Source organism: Piliocolobus tephrosceles, chromosome 17 (assembly GCF_002776525.5).
Source record: "Piliocolobus tephrosceles isolate RC106 chromosome 17, ASM277652v3, whole genome shotgun sequence".
Lineage (NCBI taxonomy): Eukaryota > Metazoa > Chordata > Mammalia > Primates > Cercopithecidae > Piliocolobus > Piliocolobus tephrosceles.
In genome coordinates, this window is record NC_045450.1 from 20,414,017 (window position 1) to 20,435,298 (window position 21,282).

Sequence of the window (21,282 nt, forward strand, 5' to 3'; positions counted from 1 at the left end):
TCAAGACCAGCCTCAGTAACAAAGTGACACCCCATCTCTACAAACATTTAAAAATTAGCTGGGTATGGTGGTGTGCACCTGTAGCCCCAACTACTTGGGAGGCTGAGGAAGGAGGATCACTTGAGCCCAGGAGGTTGAGGCCGCAGTGAGCTATGATTGCACCAGTGCACTCCTGTGTGGGCAACAGAGTAAGACGCTGTCTCAAAAAAAAAAAAAAAAAAAAAAAAGGAACGCAATTTCAGGCCTAGGGACAATTGCAGGCACAGCAAAGGAACCACTATGTGGCCTTGAAGTATGGCTTTCAGCTGAACTTGATTTTTTTAAATTATTTGTTTAATTTTTTAAATTTTTGTGAACTTGATTTTTGAGTGGAGGAAGTTGTTTATTTTCCTTATCCGGAAGGGTTGACCCTAAGGGGACCCTAGGGGACTCTCATCTTAGACTAGGCCTCTTTCTTGCCTTAATCAGAGTACACATTTCTTGAGTACTTCCTGTGCACCAGATGCTTTACACGCATCATTTCATCAACTCTCACAATGAGCCCGTGAGGCGTTGCTGTTATCAGCCCCCATTTTTCAGAAAAAGAAGCCAGGACTTCAAGAGGTTAAGACACTTGCTGAAGATTGGGTAACCAGTCACTGGCTGAGCTAGGATTGTTTGGGTTTTTTGTTTGTTTGTTTGTTTGTTTGTTTGTTTGTTTGTTTGTTTTTGAGACGGAGTCTCGCTCTGTCGCCTGGGCTGGAGTGCAGTGGCCGGATCTCAGCTCACTGCAAGCTCCGCCTCCCGGGTTTACGCCATTCTCCTGCCTCAGCCTCCCAGGTAGCTGGGACTACAGGCGCCCGCCACCTCGCCCGGCTAGTTTTTTGTATTTTTTAGTAGAGACAGGGTTTCACCGTGTTAGCCAGGATGGTCTCGATCTCCTGACCTCATGATCCGCCCGTCTTGGCCTCCCAAAGTGCTGGGATTACAGGCTTGAACCACCGTGCCCGGCCGTTTGTTTGTTTGACACGGGGTCTCACTCTGTTGCCTAGGCTGGAGTGCAGTGGTGTGATCATAGCTCACTGCAGCCTCAGCGTCCTGGGCTCAAGTGATCTCACACCTCAGCCTCCTAAGTAGCTTGGACTATAGGCACACACCACCATGCCTGGCTAATTTTTTTTTTAATTTTTTTGTAGAGATGGGGGTCTCACTATGTTGCCCAGGCTGGTCTTGAACTCCTGGCCTCAAGCAATCCTCCCAGCTTGGCCTTCCAAAGTACTGGGATTACAGGCACAAGTCACTGTTGGTCTGGCTTGAGCTGGGATTTAAATCTATCTCTGTCTGCATCCAAATCGTCAGTATGTACCCTCTCATTCTCAAGAGGCCCCACAGCCCTCTCCCTGAGAGGCCACGGGGCTCACTGTAGGGGTCTTCAGTCTAGACAGGCCTATTCTAACTAATCTCTTTCTCCCCTTCTCTGCCCCTCACCTGCTCTTTTCCTCCTTCCCAGTTTTAACCTGCTCAGCTTTGCAGAGAGCCTTCAGTTGTGGCAGGACACGCTGGTGGAGACCACAGATGCAGCGTGTCATGAGGCTATGCAATGGGTGACCCACCTGCAAGCTCAGGGCAGCACCTCCATCTTGCAAGCATTGCTGGCAAGTCCCACCACGGAGCCCGACCTTGATGCAAAACAAATACCATCATCCCCTGTGCTGACACTGCACGATGCTTTAGGATTTACAAAGGGCACTTTAGAATTGACAAAGCACTACATTTCATCTTCCCAACACCCCAGTGAGAAAAGAATTCTCAATGTTCTCATGTTATAGACGAAGACACAGGCTGGGTGGGGTGGCTCTCACCTGTAATCCCAGCACTTTGGGAGGGCAAGGCAGGTGGATCACCTGAGGTCAGGAGTTCGAGACCATCCTGACCAACATGGTGAAACCCCATCTCTACTAAATACAAAAGATTAGCTGGGCATGGTGGCACATGCCTGTAATCCCAACTACTTGGGAGGCTGAAGCAGGAGAATTGCGTGAACCCAGGAGGCAGAGGTTGCAGTGAGCCGAGATTGCACCATTGCACTCCAGCCTGGGCAACAAGAACGAAACTCCATCTCAAAAAAATAAAAATTAAAGAAAAATAGATGAAGACACAGAGGCTCAGAGAGGCAGCGAGCCATGCTCTTCCTCCTAAACCTCAGCAGCTTCCTTGGTCTGTCTGAGGCTGAAAGAGAATCTCTCAGTCTTTTTGAACAGGTCAGAGGCATCCAATCAGATGCATTTTGGCAGAGGCAGGCAGCAGCAGGCACCACCTTTAGGCATTTGGTTCTTGTCTTCCGGGTGAGCCTCTCCCCTGAGCCTGACAGCCGTCCTGTGTTCTTTCAGAAAGCCTTCAGTTTCCGTGATCTGGAAGGACTGTACCTCCTGACCGACGGAAAGCCAGACACAAGCTGCAGCCTTGTCCTAAATGAAGTCCAAAGACTCAGGGAGAAAAGAGATGTGAAAGTGCACACTATTTCCTTGAACTGCTCAGACAGGTGCGTGATATGGAGCCACACATCACAGCAGGGAGATCCAAGCTCCCCACCTAATCTACCTGCTCGCTTAGACACCGATCTCTCCTGGGTCCTAATCCTGTAAATCAGAAATTAGGAGAAGTGGCCGGGCGTGCTGGCTCACGCCTGTAATCCCAGCACTTTGGGAGGTTGAGGCAGGTGGATCGCTTGAGGTCAGGAGTTCAAGACCAACTTGGCCAACATGGTGAAACCCTGTCTCTACTGAAAATATAAAAATTAGACAGGCGTGGTGGCATGCGCCTGTAATCCCAGCTACTCAGGAGACTGAGACGTGAGAATCGCTTGATCCAGGGAGGCAGAGGTTGCAGTCAGCCAAGGTTGCTCCATGGCACTCTAGCCTGGGCAACAGAGTGAGACTGTCAAAAAAAAGAAAAAGAAAGAAATTAGAAGAAGCATTGTTTTTCTAGAGCACCCAAGCAGGTGTCACACCACAGGGTGAAAATCCCTCTCTTTACTCAGACATTTCCCTCTGACTTCCTCCAGCCTGGAAACACATTTGCACGAGATTCACACAGTCATGTCACAGTCTCCCTCCTACTCTTCCCTGGGATCACATTTGTGAGTATTTAGGGGACATTTAGGGGAAAAGCTAGAAAGAAAAATATTAATGTAGCCTCGTCATTGTTATTTTTATAAACGATCACTATAGAACATGTGTTATGACTGGGCACCATGGCTCATGCCTATAATCCCTGTGCTTTGGGAGACTGAGGTAGGAGGATCACTTGAGGCCAGGAGTTCGAGACCAGCCTGGATATCATAGCAAGATTCTGTCTCTACAAAACAAAACAAAAATGTGAAAAAGAACACATGTCAGATAAGACTCGGCTCCTTTAAAAATCAAAACTTTACTATTAGCAAAACAGACTACATAGGGACATATTTTATCTCTGGGTCTAAACAATAAGCCCCATAAGTGTAATATGTGTCCTTTACAGGACTAACACATAGTTGGCACTGGATAAGTGTCCCATAAAGAAATGGGGGCTAGGCTGGGCACGATGGCTCACACCTGTAATCCCAGCACTTTGGGAGGCCAAGGCAGGCAGATCACCTGAGGTCAGGAGTTCGAAACCAGCCTGGCCAACATGGCGAAACCCCGTCTCTACTAAAAACATACAAAAATTAGCCTGGTGTGGTGACCGGTGCCTGTAGTCCCAGCTACTCAGGAGGCTGAGGCAGGGGAATCGCTTGAACCCAGGAGGCGGAGGTTGCAGTGAGCCAAGATCATGCAAGATCACTCCAGCCTGGGTAACAGACTAAGACTCTGTCTCAAGAAAAGAAGAAATGGGGGCTGGAGTGTGTGGGCTGTGTGGTTTGAGGGGGTCCAGGCTAAACGGCGACACTCACACGGGGAACACGGGGACTCCTCTTCCCTCAAGCAGCAGCAGTTGCTATAGCCGTCCATAAATTGGTGGGGAAAGTGTCCTTTGGTGTTCTAATGGTGATCTCCATGGCACAAGCCACTGCCCATTGCCAGGCTGATTTCTCTTAAGCCCCACAGACTTAAGTTCCCCTGGGGAAGTCACACGAACTAGGCTGGTCAGTCAGCCTCCCCACCAGCCCTCTGTCCCTTCCTTCCAGAGCGGCGGTTGAGTTCCTGAGAAAGCTGGCTTCCTTCACTGGCGGACGCTATCACTGCCCTGTGGGTGAGGACACACTCTCCAAAATGTGCGGCCTGCTGACCAAAGGCTTCATCAATGAAAACGTAAGTTGCAGAGCCACTGAACATGAGGTCTGTTGAAACAGCTCAATAAAATATCAACAGGCATGGGGTTTTCCTTCTTGAACTCCTGGGCTCAAGTGAACCTCCCACCTTGGCCTCCCAAAGTGTTAGAATTACAGGCATGAGCCACCACGCCCGTCCTCGGTTTTCCTTCTGACTAAAAAGATCTCTGCTTTTCGTTGAGACAAAATATTAATTAAAAAGGATTGGGTTTCCCTGCCACTGTCCTTTTAGGCTGACTCTCCTCAAGACTGGGAAAGAAGCAGGATTTGAGGGTGTTGTTATATTTCCTGATGATCAGACCAGTTTGCCTGTGTTGGAAATGTATGTGGCTTTATGTAGATTACCTCTTTTAATATTATACCCATTTAACAGATGAACAGCAGGCCCAGCGAGGTTTAAGAATACACCTAAAGCTGGGCACGGTGGCGCACACCTGTAATCCCAGCACTTTGGGAGGCCGAGGTGGGTGGATCACTTGAGGTCAGGAGTTTGAGACCAGCCTGGCCAACATGGTGAAATGACATCTCTACTGAAAATACAAAAATTAGCCGGGCATGGTGGTGTGCACCTGTAATCCCAGTTACTCAAGAGGCTGAGGCAGAATTGTTTGAACCTGGGAGACAGAGTTTGCAGTGAGCCGAGACTGCGCCACTGCACTCCAGCCTGAGTGACAGAGCAAGACTCCGTCTCAAAACAAACAACAACAAAAAAAACTAAAGTCAGAGGAAGTGGTATAGCTAGAGCCCCAAGACACCCACGATCTTAACCTTTGTGCTTTAATTCCTACATATTTGTGTCTTCTGGGGTTCAATTCATTGAAACACAGACATTCAAGTTATCTGTTAAGCAATAGATCTAGCAAAGTCATAGGTTATCTATGAAGTAATAAATCTAGTAAAGTCATAGATTTCAATGATCTACTTCTGACTTAATAAGAAAATTCTGCATATATTTATACCTTTAAGGAATGCAGTGTTGCCAGTGATAACATTCCCAGGGCAACAAATTATCAAGTAAGACAACCAATCAGAATTCCAGATTTATTTTCAGAGGTTAAAGGTTACTTTCACAGGACATGGCATAATTTTTTTTTTTTTTTTTTTTTTTTTTTGAGACAGGGTCTCATTCCGTTGCCCAGGCTAAAGTGCAGTGGCGCACTCACAGCTCAGTACAGCCTCCACCTCCTGAACTCGGGCAATCTTTCCACCTCAGCCTCCGGAGTAGCTGGGATCACAGGTGCGCCACCACACCCAGCTAATTTCTTTAATTTTTTGTAGAAACAGGATCTCACCATGTTGCCCAGGCTGATCTCAAACTCCTAGGATTAAGTAATCTTCCCACCTAAGCTTCCCAAAGTGTTGGGATTACAGGCATGAACCATCAGGCTCGGCTGGCATAATCTTTGAAGTCTGGGTAGCCTTACATGACTCCTTTGTTCAACTAGCTCTTCTAGGGACAAGTATCATAAATAATACAGAGAACAGAACAAATTGGTAAAAGTAATGAATATTCACCCAAGTGTCCTTATTACACAGGAAAACAAGTGATGATATGTTTAAGGCTCTCAGCTTAATACCTTATCAAATCAGATTCTCTGAATTGTTTTTTCATGCAGACTGGGATTACTGTGCTACTCAGGCAGAAGGGATGGTTTCCTCTCTTTCTTAGGGCCTATGAACTGTGAGACATGTAGTTTTTTTTTTTCTTTTTCCTTTTTTTTTTTTTTTTTTTTTAGACGAAGTCTTACTGTGTCACCAGGCTGGAGTGCAGTGGCACGATCTCAGCTCACTTCAGCCTCTGCCTCCTGGGTCAAGTGATTCTCGTGTCTCAGCCTCCCGAGTAGCTAGGATTACAGGTGCCTGCCACCACACCCAGCTAATTTTTATATTTTTACTGGAGATGAGGTTGCATCATATTGGCCAGGCTGGTCTCAAACTCCTGACCTCAAGTGATCTGCCCACCTCAGCCACCCAAAGTGCTAGGATTGGTAAGATGTATTTTTAAGGCTAGGTGGTGAAATTTTATTAGTTAACATTTTTTTAAAAAGCATGCCTCAGCCAGGTGTGGTAGCAGATGCCTGTGGTCCTAGCTACTTGGGAGGCTGAAGTGGGAGGATAGCTTGAGCCCAGGAGTTTGAGGCTACAGTGAGCCATGATCACACCACTGCCCTCCAGCCAGGACAACAGAGCAAGGCTCTGTCTAAAATCAACCAGATAAAAAGCATACCCGTGAATCTATTTTACTAGAAGAAATGCAAAAAATGACTGAACAGATTTTACTGAATAGCGGTGAGATAAGGAACCTGTGCCATTTCTGTTCCACTGGCCCACAGTGGGGCCACCTTCACTCAATTTCTGACACTATCTTGCTTTGCCACCGTCCCCTCCCTACACTGACTCTCACACACCGTATTTCAAAGTGTCCCCTTTGCAGAATGACTGTCCTGATAGGTAGTGAGCTTCCTGTTCCTGGAGATATACAAGCGGAGGCTCACAAGATTTCCTGCACTGGATGGAAGCCAGAACATGATTAGCTCTAAAATGCTTTTTTTGAGATTTTGGATTTTCAGCTCCCATCTGTGTAATGGATCAAACTTCACACTCACTTCCCCTTTTCAAGGATCCCACGCTGCCACCATTTGAAGGAGATGATTTAAGGAGGCTGGCCCAGGAGATCACCAAGGCCAGAAGCTTCCTCTGGCAGGCCCAGTCCTTCAGGTATGCCCTTCACGCAGCCTTTCCCGCCTGCCATTTGGCTACTGCCCATGGAGACCCCGGACCCCATCCAGAAGGGCCGCACCCATCATGGTACCCTTGCTCCAAGGGTTCCTGCCCTGCTTCTCCCAGCCAGCCCAGAAATCTGGGCACCAGGGAGACCATCTTTCTTCATCTCGTGCCCACCAGATCCCAACTCCAGAAGAAAAATGATGCAGAACCAAAGGTCACTCTTTCCTAGAGAAGTGTTCTCAGGTAAGGGGAGGGGCTAGACCCCACACTGCCTGAGTGTGCACTAAGCACCAAGTGGCATGCTCTATTTTGTGGTCAATAATAACTTTGGTTAAAAAATAATGATTCCTCTAAACAGAAATGTCATCCTGCAAAGGACCACTCACTGACCAAATCTTGGCCCCGAGGGCAGGATGGGGTGGAATGCTGTGACCCACAGGGAAGACGATTTCTGGTACCAGGACTCCCTGGAAGCTGAGGAAGGAAAGGCTCTGTCTTTTGTGTGAGGGTCCATTCCTGGGTCTAATCTAACTCTCAAGCCCTGTCCCGCAGCACACCCTACTCTCCAGCCACTAGACTGTCCCTCTCTGGGAAGCCCTAAACCAACCCCCTGCCTGAACAGTGCTGCTTGCCTCCTCTGCCTGGAGACTCCTGCTCACCCATCAAGGCACAGCTCAAATGACATCAGCTCCCTGGGACCCACCTAGAGCCAGAGGCCTCCAGTCTTTCTCTTGTAGCATCCTGACCACGCAGAACTCTCGCACTCAGCACTCCATGTCACACCACCTTGCTCGCTGATCTAGCTCTTCTCCTTGACCGTGAGCTCCCTTGGGATGAGACTGCTGTCCCAGGATCTGCAGGTCCCCAGAAGCTGCCACATGGGAGACACATGGTGAACAGTGAGCAGGCAGCTGAGCTATGGAAGCCTAGCTCTGGAAAGCAGCTGATGGGGTGGTCTCCACCCTGGTCCATAACAGGATAATGCACAGTCACAGTCAGCCCATCCTGGAGGAAGAAGAAACAAGTGAGCCTCACCACCACCCTCCATCCCTGCCCAACCAAACTAAAGTGAAGGCTGCTCATCCGGGGTCATTTTCCAAAATTAAAAACAATTACTTTTATTCCACTAATAGGATCAACATGACTTTAACTGTTTGAAATGATCATTGGCGTGTGTGTGTGCTTGTAAGTTTTTAGTGACAAACTTTATTAAAAGACTCATACCATACTATATAAAGGATTTCAATAAGAAAAAGATAAAATTCCAATTTTTTTTTTTTTGAAATGGAGTCTTGCTATGTTGCCCAGGCTGGAGTGCAGTAGCACAATCTCAGCTCACTGCAACCTCCATCTCCCAGGTTCAAGCGATTCTCCTGCTCAGCCTCCTGAGCAGCTGGAACTACAGGGCCCTGCCACCACGCCCGGCTAATTTTTGTATTTTTAGTAGAGACAGGGTTTCACTATGTTGGCCAGGCTGGTCTTGAACTCCTGATCTCAGGGGATCTGCCCGCCTTGGCCTCCCAAAGTGCTGGGATTACAGGCGTGAGCCACCGTGCCTAGCCCATCCCAATTTTTTTTTTTTTTTTAGATAGAGTCTCATTCTTTTTGCCCAGGCTGGAGTGCAGTGGCACAATCTCATCTCACTGCAACCTCTACCTCCCTGGTTCAAGCAATTCTCCTGCCTCAGCCTCCCGAATAGAGTAGCTGGAATTATAAGCACCTGCCACCACACCCAACTATTTTTCTTTTTATTTTTGGTGGAGACGGGGTTTCACCATGTTGGCCAGGCTGGTCTCAAATTCCTGACCTCAGGTGATCCGCCCACCTTGGCCTCCCAAAGTGCTGGGATTACAGGCATGAGTCACCACGCCCGGCCCATGCAATTTTTAAAATGGACAATAGGTACATGAAAAGGTGCTCAACAGCCTTACCTGCCAGGGAAATGTAAATTAAAACCACAGTGAGATGCCACTACATCTCACTAGAATAACTAAAATCAAAAAGACTGGGGCTGGGCACAGCGGCTCATGCCTCTAATCTCAACACTTTGCGAGGCTGAGATGGGAGAATTGCTTGATGCCAGGGGTTCAACACCAGCCTGGGCAACATAGCAAGACCCCATGTCTCCAAAAATGTAAAACAAATTAGCCAGGCATGCAGTTTTAACTACTCAGGAGGCTGAGGCATGAGGATCAGTTAAGCCCAGGAGTTTGAGACTGCAGTGAGCTGTGATTGTGCCATTGTTCTCCAGCCTGGGCAACAGAGTAAGACCCTGTCTCTTAAAAACAAAAACAAACAAACAAACAAACAAAAAAAGATGGCCAGACCTGGTGGCTCACACCTGTAATCCCAGCACTTTGGGAGGCCAAGGTGGGCGGATCACATGAAGTCAGGAGTTTGAGACCAGCATGGCCAACATAGTGAAACCCCGTCTCTACTAAAAACACAAAAATTAGCTGGGCATGGTGGTGCACACCTGTAATTCCAGCTACTCAGGAGGCTGAGACACAAGAATCATTTGAATCCGGGAAGTAGAGGTTGCAATGAGCTGAGACTGGGCCATTGCACTCCAGCCTGGGCAACAGAATGAGACCCTGTCTCTAAAACCAAAATAAAATAAAACAAAACAAAGAACTACAATATCAAAATGTGGAACAGTTGGAACACTCATATTCCAATTAGGGTAGGGGTTGGGGTAGGGACATGTAATTTGACTCAATAACTTTGGAAGACTATTTGGCAATTTCTACTAAAGTAAAACATATGCCTAGTCTATGATCTAGTAATTCCACTCCAAGGGTAATGAGTGCATATGTTAGACAAAAGACATATAAGGATTTTTCCAGCAGCCTTATTAATTAGAGCTCAAAATTGGAAACTACCCAGTGTCCATCAGTGGCAGAACTGCAAATAAAATCTGATACATTTTACAGTGAAATACTATGCATCAATTTAAAAAGAATGAATGATTGACATGGTGGCTCACACCTGAAATCCCAGCACTTTGGGAGACCAAGGCAGGTAGATGACTTGAGCCCAGGAGTTTGAGACTAGCCTAGGTAACATGGTGAGAACCCATCCTACAAAAAATACAAAACTTAGCCAGGCTTGGAAGCGCATGCCTGTAGTGCCAGCTACTCAGGAGGCTGAGGTGCAAGGATCACCGGAGCCCAGGAGAGGTTGAGGCTGCAGTGAGCCTTGATCATGCCACTACACTCCAGCCTGGGCAATAGAGTGAAACCCTGCCTGCACCCCCAAAAAAGAATGATCTATACAGCCATATTCAACAAGATGCATCAGTCTCATAATATTGGGCAAAAGAAACCAGACACAAAAGAGTACATACTGTATAATGTCATTTATATGAAGTTCAAGAACCAGCCAAATTCCTTATTGGTGATTGAAGTCAAAATAGTAGTTACCCTGTGGAATGGGGAACACAAAGGGGACATCTGGCATGATGAAAGTATTATATATCTTGATCAAGGTAGGAGTTACATTGAAGTATACATAAGTAAAAATTCATCAAGTTGTTTAATAACACTCAGTTGTGGCCAGGTGTGGTGGTTCATGCCTGTAATCCCAGCACTTAGGGAGACCAAGGCAGGCAGATGGCTCAAGGCCAGGAGTTCGAGACCAGCCTGGCCAACATGGAGAAACCCTGTCTCTACCAAAAATACAAAAATTAGCCAGGCGTGGTGGTGGACACCTGTAATCCCAGCTACTCGGAGGCTGAGTCAGGAGAATCGCTTGAACCCGGGAGGTGGAGGTTGCAGTGAGCTGAGATCATGCCACTGCACTCCAGCCTGGCGACAGAGACTCTGTCTCAAAAAATAAAAAAAGAAACTCACTTGCTAAGACTTGATGAGACCTTCCTTTGGCCAGGCTCTGTGCTGGGTCCAGGAAGGCAGTGAGTGGTGACCACAGCCCCTGCCGTGTTTAATCTCAGTCTGGTCCATCTTGCACAGCTGCCATTTTGGGTCGCCTCTGTAAATACAGAGAAAAGGGCCTGTGGTGGTTGTATTCATTTGCTAGAGCTGTCATAACAAAGTACCACAAATTGAGTGGATGAAGCAATGGAAATTTATTGTCTTATTGTTCTGGAAGCTGAAAGTTCAAGATTAAGGTGCCTTCAGGGCCATGCTCCCTCTGAAGACACTGGGAAGGATCCATTCCAGACTTCTCCATTCTGGTAGATCCTTGGCTTTGGGCAGCATGACTCCAGTCCTCACATGAAATTCTCCCTATGTGCATGTCTCTGTCCAAATTTCCCCTCTTTATAAGAACACCAGTCATACTGGAGTAGGGGCCCACCTTACTCCACTATGACCTTAACTCATTACATCTGCAATGACTCTATTTGCAGAGTTAGGGTTAAGTATGTGGGATTGGGACTTCCACATATGAATTTTGTGAAGAACACAATTCAACCCGTCACAGATATAAGTTATGCTTCTCTTTGCAAGACAATATCAGCAGCTGGTACCGGGGAATGTGAGTTCTCTGACCCTGTTGGTGGGAGAAGAGGCTGGCCTTTATGAATGGAAGGTTGGACCAGACACATGGCTTATGAAGTGGGGAAGGACAGGACCTAGGTTCAAATCCCAACTTCTCATGTAATGAGAAGAACAGCTACCATTGTTTGCGCACTGATTGAGCCAGCACCATGCTCAACATTTTGCATAAAGCATGTTAGTCATAAACCTCACAGCATCGCAACGATTAAGTGCACATCATTTGCAGTTTACAGATGAGGAAACTGAGCCTCATAGGTGCTCAAAGACACAGAGCAAGAAAGTGGCAAAGCCAAGATTTAAATCCAGGACAGACCCCATGGCTTTTCCCCACCACATTTGGAGCCCCTTTTCTGAACCTGTTTCCCTGTCTCTAAGATTGAGCTAAAACAGAGTTATGAGGATTAAGCAAGATCCCTTACCATCTGGCTCATACAACATGCAGACTAAGATTTTGTTTTTCTCTTCCCCACACCTATACCCACAAAGGGTGTTGTATGGGTGGAGGCTTTTTCAGTTGTCCTTTTCAGAGCAAAGTGACCAGCCCTTGCTGCTCTCAGCCCCGTGGCTCCATTACGGCAGTTGTGAGCTCTTGGGCATATGCCTGACCCTCCAATACCACCACTTGAACATGAGTTTTCTTTTACTGAGACAGGATCTCACTCCATTGCCTGAGCTTTCCAGCAGTGAGATTGCAGTGGCACAATCACAGCCCATCATAGCCTTCACCTCCCAGGCTCAGGTGATTCTCCTGCCTCAGCCTCCCAAGTAGCTGGGACTACAGGCACATACCACTATGCCTGGCTAATTTTTTTGTATTTTTTCATAGAGATGGGCTCTCACTATGTTGCCCAGGCTGGTCTCAAACTCCTAGGCTCGAGTGATCTGCCCACCCCAGCCTCCCAAAGTGCTGGGATTACAGGCATGAGCCACACCCAGCTGAACATGAGTTTTCAAAGGGTGATATTATCCAACACTGAAGAAGCATCCATCAAAAGTAGAATGATGTGATTGATGCATAAATCAACAGAGATGAGTGGAAGATTGCAAGACAGGAAGAGTAGATAGATGGGTAGAAGGAAGGAAAGAAAGATATATGGGATGAATTAGATGGGTGGAAGGTTGGATGGATGGAATTTTGGATGGATAGGTGGAAGGATAGATGACGGAAGGTTGGATGGACAGGTGGAAGAATGGATGGATGAAAGGTCCTATGGACAGGTGGAAATACAGATAGATGGAAAGCTGGACGGACAGGTAGAAGTACAGATGGATGGAAGGTTGGATGGATAAGTGGAAGGATGGACAGATAGAAGTTTGGATGGACAAGTGGAAAGATGGATGGATGGAAGGTTGGATGGATAGGTGGAAGGATGTATGGATAGGTGGAAGGATGGATGATGGAAGGTTGGATGGATAGGTGGGAGGATGGATGGATGAAAGGTTGGATGGATAAATGGAAGGATGGATGGATAGGTGGAAGGATGGATGGATGAAAGGTTGGATGGATGGGTGGAAGGATGGATGATAGAAGAACTTTTTTTTCTTTTTGTTTAAATATTTGCAAATCATTTATCTGATGAGGGATTTATATCCAGAATATACAAAGAACTCTTAAAAATCAACAAATAGCTGAAAATGAGCAAAGGATTTGAACAGACACTTCTCCAAAGAAAACACATTAATGTGCCAATGAGCACATGAAAACATGTTCAGCAGCATTAGCTATCAGGAAATATAAATGAAACCACAATGAGACACCACTTCACACCCAACAGAATAGTTAAAATTTTAAACATAGATAATAAGTGTTGGTAAGGATGTGGAAATATTGGAACCCTATACACTGCTGGTAGGGTTGTAAAATGGTGCAGCTACTTTAGAAAACAGTTTGGCGGTTCTTCTCTAAACACAGAGTAATCATATGACCCAGCAATTCTGCTCCTAGATATAGATGAAACCCTTTTTCTTGGGGTTCCAGGACGACTTGGCCGGCAGGACAGAGCCTGGCACGCAGGGCCTTTGTGTCTTTTCCCACCAGAAGCGTGGACCATTTCGCCCATCCCGGCCCTACTGGCTTCAGTTTCCTCTATGAGAGCCTGCGGGTCTCCACCTGAGAGAATGCAGGTGCTCCCTGCTGGGTGCAGAGGAGCAGGCGGGAGGCGGTCCGGATGCCACGCTCCGCCCCGTTCTGCCCCCTCTGGAGGAGGAGGTGGCCCGGTGGCCCGGTGGCCCGGTGGCCCTGGCGGCGCGGAGTCTGGCGCAGCGCGGGGAGCACGCAGCGCCGCGGGAGCCCGGGCCAGGTGAGCGAAGCCGAGACGCGGGCCAGGGAAGCACGCAGGTGCCGGCGGGACAGGGAGGGTGAGGGGGCCAAGAGGGGAGGGGACCCCCACCCACGAGCTGCCCGGGAGCCCAGCGCGCCCAGGGTCAGTCCCTGACGCTCCCCACCCTTTTGCCAGTTCCTTCCACCAAACCCGCTTTTGGGGTCCCCATCGACCTGGATTCCGGCGGAGACATTGTGACTCCATCAAAGTTTCCTCATGTTCTCTGGGCCTCAGTTTCCACCTCTGGGTAATGGGAACCATAGCCTGTACTTCACTGAACTTCCAAAAGAATGAGTGCAGCCATGTCCGGGGTCGGTCTGGCGCGCGACCATAGCACGGCCAGATCCCCAACATGCCCCAGAGATTTTGTTCACCCAGCAGCATTCGCTGGCCGCCTGCTTTGTGCCAGGCACTGTTCTAGGTGCTGGGACACTCCAGGGAATGAAATCCTCCTGGAGCTTTGCAATCTAGCCTTGCAAGGCATTCTGGCGTCTGTTTTCTCATGACCACCCTGTGAGGAGCCAGAGCAGCCAGAAATATTTGGGTCCATTCGCAGTTGTGCCTACTGAGGTACAGTGAGGTTTTAAGGCCGTTACCCAAGGGCACACCCCAACAAGTGAGTACCCAAGGCTGAGTCCGGCTTTTGCCACAAAAGGCATCCCCTTAGGGTAGAAAGTCAACTCTGGTCCCATAGACCCTTCCCCAGAGCAGAGTCCTCTGGGCCCAAGCATAAGAGGAGGGCTAGCTATGTGGCTGCATCCTCTCCTCTCCCTCTGGGGGATTTAGGCCCCTCCTCCATGATGATTTGCGGTCTCTCTCATTAAACCCATGAGTGGGCTGGGCGCGGTGGCTCACGCCTGTAATCCCAGCACTTTGGGAGGCCAAGGCGGGCAGATCACTTGAGGCCAGGAGTTCAAGACCAGCCTGGCCAACATGGTGAAACCCCCATCTCTACTAAAAATACAAAAATTAGTCAGGTGTGGTGGCACGTGCCTGTAGTCCCAGCTACTGGGGAGGCTGAGGGAGGAGAATTGCTTGAGCCAGGGAGACGGAGGTTGCAGTGAGCCAAGATCACACCACTGCACTCCAGCCTGGGCAACAGAGTGAGACTCCTTCTCTAAATAAATAAACAAATAAATAAATGAAGCCATGAGTGTTCATGCTCATACGGGGCAGGACTGTATTCCTCACCCAGACATTTGGTGAGCAGGGCAGTAACAGAGGAAATTAAAAATACAGCCCCTCTAGCTGCCAGAGTCCCTGCCCTCTGACCACCACCAGCAAAAAACGTGGGGCTCATCAGTCCAGTCACTCAACAAATACCCATTCTTTCATGCAGCCAGTATATGCCATGCAGGGCAGAGACACGCCTATCTGCATATGTAGGGCCTGATGCATAGAGGTCCCTAGCACATGGTTGCTGTTGTTGTGGTTATGATCACCTGGCCCTGGTCATCCAGCCTCATCCTCAGGTGGAGCGGGAGGTCGGGAGGGGGGTGGGGGGATGGGCGATGGTGACAGTGACTGACAGCCTGGCTTGCCCTGAGTCTAGACTGAGGGCTGGGCACAGTGGCTCACACCTGTAATCTCAACACTTTGGGAGGCCAAGGCAGGAGAATTACTTGAGTTCAGGAGTTCACTACTAGCCTGAGCAACAGAGTGAGACTCTGTCTCAAAAATCTAAAAAAGATCTAGGGAGCCAGGTACGGTGGCTCACACCTGTAATTCCAGAACTTTGGGAGGCTGAGGTTTGAGGATCACTTGAGGTCAGGAGTTCAAGACCAGCCTGGCCAACATGGTGAACAACTCCATCTCTACTGAAAATGCAAAAACTTACCAGGCATGGTAGCATGCACCTGTATTCCCAGGTGCTTCGGGGGCTAAGATGGGAGGATCACTTGAGCAGGGAAGGTTGAGGCTGCAGTGAGCTATGATTGCGCCACTGCACTCCAGCCTGGGCGACAGAGGAAAAAAGTAATCTGAGGCTGCAAAGAACAGGATCCTCAGTGCTGTCCCCCTAGACCCATAGACCAGAACGTAAAGCCTGCAGAGGGATTGGGCAGACCCTGTAGTACCAGCCACCCACACTACTGTTGGACCTGGGAGGACCAGAGGCAGCAGGTGTCAGGGTGGGGACAGGCACAGCACTTGGAGTCATGTACAGGTTTCCAGGGTGCAGAGTCCTTTTGGATCAATGTGGATTCTCCTCCTCCTCCTCTTTCTCTTCCTCCTCTTCCAGAAGGCCCTCCCCATCTCCCCAGTCAGAAAGCAGCCACCTCCCATTCTGGTGAGGTTCCTGCTGGATGATTTGCCCTGTCTTCCTTCAGTGCTCCATGGAAACTGGAATTTTAAGAAACTGGTAGAGAAGTCACAAATGCTTTATGTCAACCTCAGTCACACAGTGTGACTTTGGGCCTCAATTTCCCTAGCTCTAAAACCCAAGTCTTGGCTGCCTTGTCTCTGACTCTCTGCAGAGGACAGCAGCCACACTGGAGATTTTTTTGTTTTTGTTTTTGAGGTTGAGTCTCACTCTATTGCCCAGGCTGGGGTGCAGTGGCACCATCTCAACTCACTGCAACCTCTGCCTTCTGGGTTCAAGCAATTCTTGTGCTTCAGTCTCCTAGCTGGGATTATAGGTGTGCCCCACCACACCCAGCTAATTTTTGCATTTTCAGTAGAGACAGGGTTTCACCATGTTGGCCAGGCTGGTCTCCAATTCCTGGCCTCAAGTGATTCGCCCACCTCGGGCTCCCAAAGTGCAGGAATTACAGATGTGAGCCACTGCGCCAGGCCCCCACTGGAGATTCTTGAGATTCTGAAAGGGACAGGTTCCCTGGGAACTGAGAAAGTCTCTAATTTCCACCTGGAGCTCCCCTCAGTCCTAGAGGTCTAATAATCTATGTGACGTGAAAGGATTCTAGAGCATTCTTTCTTCTATTTTTTTCCCACAGGTGGTCAGTTTCTGGGTCTGCATGGCTCAGTAGAGGATGAAGTCCAACCCCCCAGGCTCCTCCCCAGAGGCCTGCAAAGCTGCAGGCCAGGGTGAGAAGAGCTGCCCTGTTTGCCAGGCCTGTGGAGAGGTCTCGGGTCCAAGGTCTGGTTTAGGGTCTGAGTCAGGGCCTGCACCAAAGCCTGGTGCCATTCCAGGGTCTGGACTGGGGCCCAAAGCTATTCCAGGGCCTCAGGCGGGTTCTGGTGCTGCTCCAAGGCCTGGTGCTGTTTCAGGGACTGGACCAGGTCAAGGACCTGGGCCAGGAGCTGGGTCAGTACCTGGACCAGGAGCTGGGTCTGTACCTGGGCCAGGAACTGGGTCTATACCTGGTCTAGGAGCTGGGTCTACACCTGGGCCAGGAGCTGGGTCTGTACTTGGGCCAGGAGCTGGTTCTGGACCTGGTCTAGGAGCTGGGTCTGTACCTGGGCCAGGAGCTGGGTCTGTACCTGGTCTAGGAGCTGGGTTGGGACATGGTCTAGGAGCTGGGCCAGAAGCTGGGTCAGTACCTGGGCCAGGAGCTGGGTCTACACCTGAGCCAGAGCTAGGACCTGGGCTCAGACAGGGGTCTGGGACTGGGCCCAAACCCAGTGAGTCAACAACAACCCCAACACCAGCGCCGCAGCAGAAGACTCAAGCCAAACCCACAAAGGTTGCCAGGCGGAAGGTTCTGGTGACTGGAGGAGGAGGCTACCTGGGCTTTAGCCTGGGATCTCACCTGGCCAAGAGTGGCACTCCTGTCATTCTGCTTGACCGCTGCAGACCCCAGTGGGAACTGTCCCCGGAAACCGAGTTCATCCAGGTACAAGGAACAAGGGTCTTAATAGACTGGGGTAGTGGTGATGCTCAGGAGCCAGTGTTTGATGTGAAACCTGTGGTGTGGGGTTTAGGGGCACAGACCCTGAAGCCAGACTGTTTGAGCTATAGCTCTGGCTCCAGTGCTACCAGCTGGGCAGCTGTGGTCACAGAAAGGGGACAATAGTAACTAACACTGACTTCACAGGGTCTCACTGGGAGTTGATGAAATAGTACACATAAACCTAGCACAGCCCCTGTGACCTAGAGAGTGTGATGAATGAGCAGGGGATGATGCTCATAGTGCCCTGTAGGATTATTTAGTGAATCCTTCCCCACCAGCCTTTCCTGATGCTACAGAGGCTTGTACTGGGCTGGGTCAGGAGGCCAGCTCTGAGACCAAGCAAGGTGCAGAGGTGTTATCTCTTGCCTTGGACTTGAACCCCCTGCCCTCATCTCTTTTTCCTCTGGTACAGGCTGACGTCCGAGATGAAGAAGCCCTGTACCGTGCCTTCAAAGGGGTGGACTGTGTCTTCCACATGGCTTCCTATGGAATGTCTGGGGCTGAGAAGGTGGGCTCCTCACACACAACACCTGGAGTTAGACAGAGTGGGGTTCCAGTTCTGGCCCTGCCCTCAGGCCCATGCATTCCCTATCATGCTTCACCTACTGTAGGAAGGACTTGGGCTACTCCCACTCTACATCCTGCATCCTTGAGACCAAATACCAGTTCAGCCATTTGGCTTTGTTTTTGTTTTTGTTTTTTTGAGACCGAGTCTCACTCTGTCACCCAGGCTGGAGTGCAGTGGCACAATCTCAGCTCACTGCAACTTCCATCTCCCAGGTTCAAGTGCTTCTCCTGCCTCAGCCTTCCGAGTAACTGGGATTACAGGTACCACCAACACGCCTAGCTAATTTTTGTATTTTTAGTAGAAACGGGGTTTCACCATGTTGGCCAGGCTGGTCTCAAACTCCTGACCTCAGGTGATCCACCTGCCTTGGCCTCCCAAAGTGCTGGGATTACAGGCATGAGCCACTGCACCCGGCCCCAGTTCTGCCATTTCATAACTGTGTTATCTAGGGCAAGTTTATTTAACCTCTCTGATCCTCTTTCATCGTCTGGAAAGTGAGGATATTACTATTAGTAACAACCTCTTCAGAGAGCGATGTAATAGTATCCACCAAAACATACGTACACCCGTTGCCTCAGAAATTACACTCATTTGTGTATTTGCAGCATTGTTTTTAATAACAAAACACCAGAAATAACCCATCAGTTGAGGACTATTTAAATAAATTGTGTTTTACAGTCAAATTCTATGCAGCCATTCAAAAGAAAGAGGTAACTCAAAGTGTGCAGGTTAAAAAAACAGTTTCCAAGGTGCAAAGCAGTGTTTGGCATTCTCCTGTTTGTTTCCAAAAAAAGCTAAAGAAACTGTTTATTTCTATACTCACATATGCTTATATGCTGATATTAACGAGAATAGATTATCTCGAGAAACACTGGAAATTTAACAGTGGCTGCCTCTGGGGAGGGAAAAGGAAGATTTGGAATCAGGAGTGGGAGGGAAACTTCTTTTTCACCATACACCCATTTTACTGTTCGAATTCTTTTTAACCTTGATCATGTTGCCTATGAAACAAAAACAGCTGCAACACGAATAAATATAGAGCCAGGCATGGTGGCTCACACCTGTAATCCCAGCACTTTGGGAGGCCAAGGTGGGAGGATTGCTTGAGCCCAGGAGTTCGAGACCAGTCTGGGCAACATAATGAGACCTCCCCATCTCTATTTAAAAATAATAAAAGTAAATTTTATTATTTTTATTTATTTATTTATTTTTGAGACAGAGTTTCACTCTGTCTCCAAGGCTGGAGGGTAGTGGTGCGATCTCAGTTCACTGCAGCCTCCACCTCCCAGATTCAATCAATTATCCTGAGTAGCTGAGATTACAGTCACATGCCACCACACCTGGCTAATTTGTGTATTTTTAGTAGAGATGGGGTTTTGCCATGTTGCTCAGGCTGATCTCAAACTCCTGACCTCAAGTGATCCACCTGCCTCGACCTCCCAAAGTGCTGGGATTACAGGCATGAGATACCACGCCTGGCCAAAAATTTTTAAGAGAATAAATATAGGCTGGACGCAGTGGCTCATGCCTGTAATCCCAACACTTTGAGAGGCCAAGGCGGGTGGATCACCTGAGGTCAGGAGTTCGAGACCATCCTGACCTATGTGATGAAACCCCATCTCTACTAAAGACAAAAACATTAGCCAGGTGCGGTGGCACATGCCTGTAATCCCAGCTACTTGGGAGGCTGAGGCAGGAGAATCGTTTGAACCCGGGAGGCAGAGGTTGCAGTGAGCCAAGACTGCACCACTGCACTCCACCCTGGGCAACAAGAGCTAAACTCTATCTCAAAAAAAAAAATAATAAATATAGCTTAAAAATAAGCATGGAGCTCATCTCCTGGTGTGATGAGAATTAAATGAGATCGTGGATCGGGAAGCTCTCGCCCTGTCCCTGGCCCACAGGAGCCCTCATAGCCACCTGGTTTTTGCTTTTCACACCCCAGCTCCCTCCTGAGGGCCCAGCCCATATCACCATGTTCACCTTACAGATAGGGAAACTGAGGCTTTGAGAGCAGGTTCTGAGCCTGTCTTCTGCGCCAGTGATTGTGCCAGGTCCTCTCAAATGTCGTATTGAGTCCCGCCCACCACCCAGGGGAGGAGGTTTGCCCTCACTTTACAGATTAGGTTGCTGAGGGCCAGATGTGGGGGCAGAACCTTCCCTGGCCACCCAGGAAGATGGTGGCAGAGCCAGGCACCCACACTCCAGGTGGGCCTTCGGGATCCCTGTCTCTGAGGTGAACATCCTGCTGCCCTGTCCCACCTGACCCCAAGCGCAGCCTTCCAGCCTCAGCAAGAAGGCATGGATAGCACCATGACTTTCTCACCTGTCTTGTGTTTTAGCTGCAGAAAGAGCAGATTGAGTCTATAAATGTCGGAGGCACCAAACTAGTGATTGATGGTAGGTGCTCAGAACCAGGTATGACCTGCTGTGCATCTCCCCCTCTCTCCCTTCTCCTGCTGCAGGCCCAGCTCCCAGAGTGTAGGGCTGGGAGACAGAGGTGGGGCCCTCCTGCCATCAATGGGAAGGGCTGGGGGCAGCACACCCCTTGTGCACTGCAGACCTGCCCAGGGCCCCGCATGAGTGTGTCAGTGTGGTCTTAGCATGTCTGGGAACATGGGTACCAGAGTTACCTCTGAGGGCTTAGGGGATGGAAAAAGAAAAGTTGCCGAGGCTGGCTGGGCACGGTGGCTCACGCCTGTCATCCCAGCACTGTGTGAAGCCGACAGGGGTGGATCACCTGAGGTCAGGAGTTCGAGACTAGCCTGGCCAACATGGTGAAACCCTGTCTCTATTAAAAATACAAAAAAATTAGCAGGGCATATTGGTGCATGCCTGTAGTCCCAGCTACTCAGGAGGCTGAGGCAGGAGAATCGCTTGAATCTGAGAGGCAGAGGTTGCAGTGAGCCGAGATCGCACCACCGCTCTACAGCCTGGGTAACAAGAGCAAAACTCCGTCTCAAAATAAATAAATAAATAAATAAATAAATAAATAAATAAATAAATAAATAAA

At 49.0% G+C, this 21,282-nt stretch overlaps 2 protein-coding genes across 3 annotated transcripts in view; both read left to right on the top strand.

Annotated features, from left to right (window-relative positions):
• The window catches only part of VWA3A (von Willebrand factor A domain containing 3A), a 59,062-nt gene extending 50,897 nt beyond the window's left edge, over positions 1 to 8,165 (top strand). Inside the window, exons 28-33 of the mRNA XM_023225011.2 lie at positions 1,490 to 1,634; positions 2,370 to 2,521; positions 4,145 to 4,268; positions 6,909 to 7,006; positions 7,193 to 7,258; positions 7,568 to 8,165. Coding sequence (XP_023080779.2) covers positions 1,490 to 1,634; positions 2,370 to 2,521; positions 4,145 to 4,268; positions 6,909 to 7,006; positions 7,193 to 7,244 — 571 coding nt within the window. The 3' untranslated portion in view covers positions 7,245 to 7,258; positions 7,568 to 8,165. The remainder of the gene's footprint in view (positions 1 to 1,489; positions 1,635 to 2,369; positions 2,522 to 4,144; positions 4,269 to 6,908; positions 7,007 to 7,192; positions 7,259 to 7,567) is intronic.
• Positions 8,166 to 13,798: 5,633 nt separating this feature from the next.
• Positions 13,799 to 21,282, top strand: part of SDR42E2 (short chain dehydrogenase/reductase family 42E, member 2) — a 30,059-nt gene continuing 22,575 nt past the window's right edge. Inside the window, exons 1-4 of one of the 2 annotated variants that reach the window (XM_026455352.1) lie at positions 13,799 to 13,832; positions 16,805 to 17,644; positions 18,114 to 18,209; positions 20,612 to 20,669. In XM_026455352.1, coding sequence (XP_026311137.1) covers positions 16,841 to 17,644; positions 18,114 to 18,209; positions 20,612 to 20,669 — 958 coding nt within the window. In that variant the 5' untranslated portion in view covers positions 13,799 to 13,832; positions 16,805 to 16,840. Of the gene's footprint in view, positions 13,833 to 16,804; positions 17,645 to 18,113; positions 18,210 to 20,611; positions 20,670 to 21,282 lie in introns of those variants that run through there. The other variant, XM_023225019.2, reaches the window with a different exon arrangement.